At 41.8% G+C, this 9004-nt stretch overlaps 1 protein-coding gene and 1 pseudogene across 1 annotated transcript in view; one reads left to right on the forward strand and one right to left on the reverse strand.

Moving 5' to 3' along the window:
* BLOC1S6 (biogenesis of lysosomal organelles complex-1, subunit 6, pallidin) overlaps positions 1-4142 on the reverse strand; it is a 26120-nt gene extending 21978 nt beyond the window's left edge. Inside the window, exons 1-2 of the mRNA XM_006831870.1 lie at positions 4053-4142; positions 3571-3626 (exon numbers count right to left, since the gene is read on the reverse strand). Of these exons, the coding sequence (XP_006831933.1) occupies positions 3571-3626; positions 4053-4142 (146 nt within the window). The remainder of the gene's footprint in view (positions 1-3570; positions 3627-4052) is intronic.
* Positions 4143-4358: 216 nt separating this feature from the next.
* The window catches only part of LOC102822485, a 35903-nt pseudogene continuing 31257 nt past the window's right edge, over positions 4359-9004 (forward strand).

The raw sequence follows: 9004 nt of genomic DNA on the forward strand, positions 1-9004 counted from the left end.
TGCTATGAGTCAGAACTGACTCCACCGCACATAACAACAACAACATAAACAGACAGGGAAACAGACAGAAAGGGAGACAGACATTTTAATTCATGGATCTCCAGTCTCTGGTAAATTATTAAAATAGTCTCAATTACTCAGCTAACATACGTTTAGCTATTACATGCAAAGCACTTTATTCTGGAAGATTACAAATAGGAAGACAGGCTCTACCTTCTTCATACATGAAACATTTGCTGAACTTCCATAATGTACTAGGTTCTGAGGATTGCTACTGTTAAGTGTCATTGAGTTGGTTTACCACTCTTAGGAACCCTATGCACAATAAAATGAACCACTGCCTGGCCCTGCACCCTCATCACAGTTGCTATATTTGAGCCGAATGTTGCTGCCATTGTGTCAATCCATCTTTCTGAGGATCTTCCTCTTTTTTGCTGACACTCCACTTTACCAACCATGACATCTTTCTCTATGGACTCATCCCACCTGACAACATGTCCAAAGCACATGAGACAAAGTTTTGCCATCCTGGCTTCTAAGGACCATTATGGCTGTACGTCTTATAAGACGTATTTTGTTTGTTCTTCTAGCAATCCATACTTTCAATAGTCTTCTCTAACACCATAATTCAATTTATCGATTCTCCTATGGTCTTCCTTATTCACTGTCCAACTTTCACAAGCATATGATGCAACTAAAAATACCATGGCTTGGGTCAGGTGTACCTTAGTCGTCAAACTAATATCTTTGTTCTTGAACACTTTAAAGAGGTTTTTTGCAGATCTGACCAATAGAATACATCCTGTTTCTTGACTGCTACTTCCATGAGTTGATGGTGGATCCAAGAAAAATGAAGTTTTTGACAACTTGTCTTTTCTCCACTTATGATGTTAGTTATTAGCCCAGAGTCCTGATGTGGTGATATAAGAGAAGCACAGATGCACAAGGTTGTCTGAGCTGCAAGGTCGGCAGTGCAAACTCACCAGCCGCTCCTTGGAAACCTTATGCAGGGTCGCTATGAGTTGGAACTGACTCCAAGGCACTTAACAATTTATTGATCCTGTTGTGAGGATACAATACAATATGGTAGATCCCCTTCCCGGGAAAGGCTCAATCACGTGGCTCATTAAATATGCACCATTGATGGTGGTGTGGTGTGCCACCAAGTCCATTCTGACTTATATCAACCCTGTATAAGGTTCCAAAGCTATAAATCTTTACAGAAACAGAAAGACTCATCGTTCACCTTTGGAGCAACTGCTGACCTTGCAGTTAGCAGCCCAGTTCGTAATCCATTCTGCTACCCAGGTTCCTTAAATAAACCCTATTACAGAAACAGAAACTGTTAGGGAAATTCAGTTAGAGAAAGATTACTTTCACCTGTCAACTCTGGCAACGATTCCTAAATAAAGTTGTGAGCATTTCAGCTGAGGTTTGAAATATGGATAGAACTGTCTTGTGTGTGTGTGTGTTTTGGTTTTCATCTTTTTTTTTTCTTTTTTTAAGTTTTTATTGTGAATTGATAGTTTACATGAGAGAACATCAGTTTTACACTCATCATTTCATTGCAATGATTACAATTTATTCCATGCATCATCTTTCAACAGTATTTGCTTCTATTTCCTCTGGGGGTTTTTTTGTTTTTTGATTTTTTTTATATACACAAAAACACAAAAACATCAGCAATCATTTAAACAACCAAAGGGCACATTCTGCAAGACTGCCTCCTGACCGCCAGCACACAGCCTTTCTCTTTCCATGAATCTAGAGTCCTCAGCTGCTCTATCTCTGGTGTCACTGCCTCTCTGGATAGGGTCCCATATTCCGCTCGCTCACGCTCTTCTCCCTTGATGGGCCTACGGTCCTCTAATCCTGAACTGTAAGACTAACTACTCCCCCTTTTTGTTACAAAACTTCTACCTTTACAGTTGTGATGGTCACAATTAGTCAAGATAACAATTATTCATTATTGAATCATAAGAATCTTATCCCCATCTCCTTTCACCAGACCCATCTAGACAAGATGATAACTATTCAGTGGGGATTCTACCTTCCCTGCACACTCTGAAACTAAACTCCCTCTTGAAAACTTGTAAACCAGCCACACTGTGCCTTTATCACCCCACCATTTCAGGTAGCCAACATCTAAGTTGCTTGTCCCTATCAACCCTGTATACAGAGGGGATAAGACTGATACTTGATGTGAAGACTCCTTCCCTCTCAGTTGGTATTTTGAGATACTACATCCATCAGTATAGCTCTGGTAGCGTAATGGTTACGAATCAGGCTGCTAACTAACCTCAGAGTCAGCAGTTTGAAACTACCAGCTGTTCCATGGGAGAAAGATGAGGCTTTCTACTCCCATAAAGATTTACAGCCTCAGAAACCCAGTACAGGGTCGCTATGAGTCGGAACTGATTCCACGGTACATAAGCACCACCACCACCACATCCATAAGTATAGGTCAAGTTCATTAAATTGTAGCAATTTACACTTACTTCCTTTATCAAAAATTGTTATATCTTCCTCTAGTAGAGTTCTGATCATCAAGCCATTGAGGCTAGGTCAAATGAGTACAGTCTACAAGTTTGGAAATTCTTGTGTGTGTCAGTTAAAAGTGTTATTAACTGTAAAAACCTTTAACACTACTGAGGGGGCCATAAACTGAAAAGCAAAAGTACTACATCTCACCCTCTTATTCTAAAAGAATTGACTCTGGGTTTCTTACATAGCTTCCAGAAACTATCTTTGTATTCCCATGTAAATAATCTGTTCCTATCACAAACGAAATATACTGCTCTGCAACTTTTCACTGAAATATACGTCTTAGATATTGTTTCACATCAACATAAATGGACCAGCTGCATAATTTTTAGCAGAATAGAACTCTACCATAATTTGTTTAACCACTTCCCTATGGATGTTCACATTGTTTTCAGTTTTTTTGCTATTTTGAAGAATACTGCAGTTCAAACCCACATGCTGGTACTTGGAAACCCTATAAAGGGTCCCTATGAGTCAGAACTGACTTGATGTCACTTAACATCAGCAATCTAGGAGGGTTATTTCCAAACGGGTACACATTCTGACACAAGAGTGGATGGGATGCAATCTGGGTAAAGGAAAAAGTGTGAAGAAAGGTGGGAATATAAAAGGATTGCTCTATAAAGGGAAGTCGTTTTGGGTGGCTAGAACGTGGGCCACAGGGAGCTGTAAAACCATGTGACCAGCCTGTGAGCGCCCTACAGTGGGTGTCAGTGAATCTGAACTTTAGTGAAGTAGTGAGGACCTGATTAAGGTTTCTGAGCAAGATAGTAACAAGATCAGACCTTTACCTTGGGCAATGATGTGACTGCAGTGAGATGGAAGAGTAAGAGACAGGAAGCCGTTGCAAATACAAAGTGACAAATGAAGATTATATAGAACAATCACTTATACTAAACAGAGAAGTAGAAAGCAAGAGAGAAGTAACAGTCAAGAGTCATTTTTAAAGTTTCAAGTGAAGGTGACTTGGCACAAATAAGATCCAACCAACATCTGCTTTTTCTGAGGTTAGTGCAGAGCAGTCACGTAACGGTATCATGCAAGTAGATGGGGAAGCAAGCAAGATTCAGGAAGGGCCCAAGCTGAAGAAACATACATGAAAATAATTTTTAGAGAGGAATTTTAAGAAGGTTTGAAGAGAGAAGGAAAGGCTGAGAGCATTATTTTCAGGTAACCCCCGTTTTCCTAAACAACGTGTTAAGTAAGCCCTGTAGTCTTTTTTACCTAAGGTTCATTTGAGGTACAGAATACAGAAAATAACCGTTCTCAACTCTTCCAATGATGGTACATGAATAGTACCACTCTAGATACATACCAAGTTAATTCGTTGCATTCAATGATGCCTTAGAACAGTAGGACTGAAATTTCTCCCAAAACCCAGGGTGGAGTAATGTCACAAAGCAGGAGAGCATTTCAGGAGTGGGTGGTTAATAATAATTATTACAAACCAACAGTCCTAACAACTTCACCCTCAGCAACTACCTTAAAACGAATAGCCTAGGACTCACTGGACTCAACAAACTCAAAATGAACCCATCAACCGCTCCCAATCGCACCACATAAACACCACTTCTCATCCAGACTTCGGTCCCGCCCATTCTGCTGGACCGAAAGGCTGGCGTGGGTCTCCACTTCCACGAAGGAACCAGAAACTTAGAACCGGGGGCTCCCTTCAGACTTAAGGCAGTACAGCCGACTGCAGCTTCCCCCCGCAGGGCGGACCCGTCGGCCAACTCATTCAGTACAGGTCGCGGCCTCTCGCGCTCAGCCCGGGAGCCTGGCAGCACGTACCCGGCGTCGGCCCCCCGGTCCCCATGCTGTCGGGCAGCTCTGTCAGGAGCCCGTCCGGGAACGGCGACTCGGGGACACTCATGTCCCTCCCTCTGGGAACAGGGAAAGAGCAGAAGAGCAAGCACCAGAACAAAAAGAAACAGGGAAGCGGAACCGAATGCTCCCCAAATCCCGCCGGACAGAAGCGGCGGTTGCACGCGGAAGTGATGGAACGGAAGAAAGCAGGCTCAGGTCACGTGACAGCGACCCTCCCCCCGCCTCCCCGGAATCCCGGCCCAGACGTCAGAGTTGACTAGCGAGGTGGTGCCTGTGACTCGGGGGTGGGGAGGAGCTGCCCACGCTATGAGCCTGGAAAACAGAAAGACTTTTCTCTGTGTTGGACGCGAACTGAAAAACAAGACTTGGTTTACAAAACCAGGTAGAAAACGGGACACAGCGTTGCATTTTTATTTGTGCCCTGTTAAAAGAAAAGCTTTAAGAACAAGGACTCCGTGGTTTCGCGCAGATTTGAACCATTTAAAATGTTGATGTCTAGTTTTCTATAAGCTGCATATTTGCTAATTGAGAGTTTACCACGATTCCTGCCTCCCTTGTTCTTTGTATGTTAGTGATTTAAGACCTTATTTTAGCATCTCTGCTTGACAGTAATAGGTTGTTCATACAGCATCTACTGAAAATATTCATCCAAATTGTTAGAAACTGCACTTGCTGAGACCCAGTGAAATGATGTAGTGGAATTTTAAAAACACTTAGAAATGGGCAGAGGCAGTTTCAGATTAAATAAAACAGCAGCTATACTTTCCCCCGTGTGGCGGTATGGTATAAAGCATAGAACTGCATGGTCGGTTTGAACCACAAGGTCAGCGGTTCAAATTCACTAGCCACTCCTTGGAACTCCTGTACAGGGTCGCTGTGAGTAGGAGCCGACTCGGTATCACTTAACAACATCAACATGCCTCCTACCTTAAACTGTATTGTTGCTGTTGTGTGCTGTTGAGTGGGTTCCGACTCGTGGCAACCCCTGTATAGGGTTTCAGGAGCGGCTGGTAGCTTTGAACTGCCGATCTTGTGGTTACCGGTCCAGTGCTTATCCTACAGTGCCTCATGGGGCTCATATCTTCAACTGTAGTTCATTGGTTTCCATCAAGTCTATTCCGATTCATGGAGACCTCAGACAGAACAGAAGTAAACGTTGTCGGGTTCTGTGTCATCCTCACAATTGTGGTTATGTTTGAGCTCATTGCTACAGCTGTTGTGTTTTCCATGTAATGTGTGATGTCTGTCTTTTCCACTGATTCATTCACTATCAAACACATCTTTTTCCAGCCATTGGTAACCTTAGATGATTGCTCCTATTATTTCCCAACTAGATAGTAAGACCCTTTAGAATAGACCCTTGATCTATGGGTTGTCTGTAACCCTTTTATCTCATGTTGTTGTTGTTAAGTGCTGTCAAGTCAATTCTGACCCATAGACCCTGTATAGGGTTTCCAAGGAGTGGAGTAAGTTTGAACTTCTGACCTTACAATTCAAACCGACCTTGCAGTAGAGTACTTATCTTACAGCGCCATACCAGGACTCCTCTTGATAACAATATTAATCATATCACATGGACTTGTAAACACTAATTACATTTAATAATGAAATTAAACTGCTACATTGCCTATTTTTATCATTTTTCTATGTTGCATTAAGGAAAAAGTCCAAAGAGAAACAATGAGTTCTTTTCTTTCATATTCTAACTTTACCTAATGTGACAGAGTTACAAATCGGGCTGCAAACCTTAAGGTCAGCAGTTCAAAACTACCAGCCGCTCCACGGGAGAAAGATGAGGCTTTCTGCTCCCATAAAGATTTACAGCCTCGGAAACCCTGTACAGGGTCGCTATGGGTCAGAACCGACTCAATGGCACTTAAAAACAACAACAACAATGTGACAGAAACAATCAGTTAAACAGGCAAGGAGGATTTTCTACTATATCCATCTTCCTTTTCTGCTTCTCCCTTTCCTTCTGTGATAGTTAAGGTTGTGTATCAAATCATCTGGGCCATGATTCTCAGGGTTTGGGTAGTTAGGATATTGTCATCCCCAATGATGAGATCTGATGAACCTCCATGATGAGATTGGCTATGAACAGCCAATCAGTTGAAAAGGAATTTCCTCGGGGGTGTGACTTGCATCCAATATATATGGAAGTTCTGGCAAAGGTCTCTCCGACTTTTTGCTCCATATGGATCCTGCATCTGGCTCATTATCATCTGACCTCTGGTTCTTTGGACTTGAGCCAGTGAGTGACCTGCTGTATTTCCTGCCAATCTTGGGTTCATCAGCCCCTGCAACTTCTTGAGCCAGAAGGAGTCTCTAGCCTGCTGCCTGGCCCATGGTATGGTATTTGCCAGTCAGGGTTGCTATTAATTGTAACCAACACAATACACAACAACAGCAATAACTATGTGAACTAATTCGAGATAAATTTTTCATTCATACACACACACACACACACACACACATGAAAGGGCTTCAAAAAGTTTGAGAAAAATAGAGCTGAAAGATAAAGGAGTTTTTTCATGAACTTTTTGAACCTCCTTGTGTGTGTGTGTCTATGTGTGTGTGTGTTTCACTGGGTTTGCTTCTCTAGAGAATCCAGCCTAAGACAAGAGCTTTTTTACCAGTCAATTCTGACTCCAGAGACTCCTTGTGAGTCAAGTTAGAGCTCAGTGGCTGGTTTTTCAGAAGTAGTTTACCAGACCTTACCCCTTTTTCATTTCTGGATGGATTCAAAGGTCTAACCTTGCAGTTAGCAGCTGAGTATGTTACCAATTTGCACCACCCAGGAGCTCCTTTACTTTACCCCCACAGATTTCTGCTTAATGCACCAAGTGCTTGTGGAGTGTTCTTTGAGTTCTAGTCTCCATGAAGTAGCTGTGGTGCCCCTAACATTGCATGTGACACAGAGGTCAAGAGCAAAATGTTGGAATTTAATGACAAGGAAGTAAACACTGTTCATTGAGTCGTTATATGTGTCTTCCAAAATGTTCTTTATTTCCCAGTAGTAGCCATTCCCTTTTATGCAGCCAAGTTATAATCCTCTACAAACAACTGAGTTCTTAAGACTGGCCTGGGCACTGTTGTTGTTTGGTGCCATCAAGTTGGTACTGACTCATAGTGACCCTATGCACAACAGAAAGAAACACTGGCCATACTACACCAACGTAACAATCTTTGCTAAGTTTGAGCCCAATGCTGCTGCCATTGTGCCAATCCATCTTGTTGAGTGTTTTCCTCTTTTTCTCTGACCATCCACTTTACCAAACATGATATCCATCTCCAGGGACTGGTCCCTCCTGATAATAAGTCCAAAGTATAAGAGACCATGTCTGGTCATTCTGGCTGTCTCCCAACACAGATTTGTTTATTCTTATGGCAGTCCATGGCACTTATAACATTCTTCTCCAACATCATAATTCAAATGCATCGATTCTCCTATGGTCTTCCTAATTCACTGTCCAACTTTCACATGCATATGAGGTTATTGAAAATACCTTAGTCCTCAAACTGACATCTTTGCTCTTCAACATTTTAAAGATATCTTGTACAGCAGATTTCCCTAATGCAATACATTGTTTGATTTCTTGCATTAAGGAAAAAGACTGATGCTTCCATGAGTGTTGATGATTGATCCGAGCAAAATGAAGAAGTCATTGACAACTTCAATAATTTCTCCATTTATATGGATGTTGTTTATTGGTTCAGTGGTGAGGACTTTTATTTTCTTTACATTGAGGTGCAATACATACCAAAGGCTGTGGTCTGTGATCTTCGTCATTAAGTATTTTAAGTCCTCTTCACTTTCAGCAAGTAAGGTTGTATTATCTGCATATTGCAGGTTGTTAATGAGCCTTCCTCCAACCCTGATGCCACGTTTTTCTTCATATAACCCAGCCTCTAGAATTATTTGCTCAGCATACCGATTGAACAAGTATAGTGAAAGAATGCAACTCTGACAGACACCTTTCCTAATTTTAAATAGCTCAGTGTTCCCTTGTTCTGTTTGAACAGCTGCCTCTTGGTCTATGTACAGCTTCCTCAAGAGCACAATTAAGTGTTCAGGAATGCTCATACGTTGCAATGTTGTCCATAGCTTGTCATGATCCACACAATCTAAAGCCTTTGCATAGTCAATAAAGCACAGGTAAACATCTTTCTGGTATTCTCTGCTTTCAGCAAAGATCCATCTGGCATCAGCAATGATACCCCTAGTTCCATGTCCTTTTCTAAATATGGCTTGAACCTCTGAAAATTCTCTGTCAATGTATGGTTGTAGCCATGTTTGAATTATAGATACTGTGTTGTTGTTGTTAAGTACCGTGGAGTCGGTTCTGACTCATAGTGACCCTGCACAGGGTTTCTGAGGCTGTAAATCTTTACAGGAGCAGAATGCCTCATCTTTCTCCCGTGGAACCGCTGGTTGTTTCGAACTGCTGATCTTGAGGTTAGCAGCCCGATTCGTAACCACTATGCTACTATAACTGGGTAAAAAGCACTAAAAATCCTGGTTTCTATCTCTTAGAAACTCCTATTACTTACACGTAGTAGAATTAGTATGACAGTAAAGTGCTAAATTATGTGAAATAAAATCGATTGTGTGGATTGTGTGGATCATGACAAG

The sequence above is a fragment of the Chrysochloris asiatica genome, unplaced genomic scaffold (genome assembly GCF_000296735.1).
Source record: "Chrysochloris asiatica unplaced genomic scaffold, ChrAsi1.0 scaffold00004, whole genome shotgun sequence".
NCBI lineage: Eukaryota > Metazoa > Chordata > Mammalia > Afrosoricida > Chrysochloridae > Chrysochloris > Chrysochloris asiatica.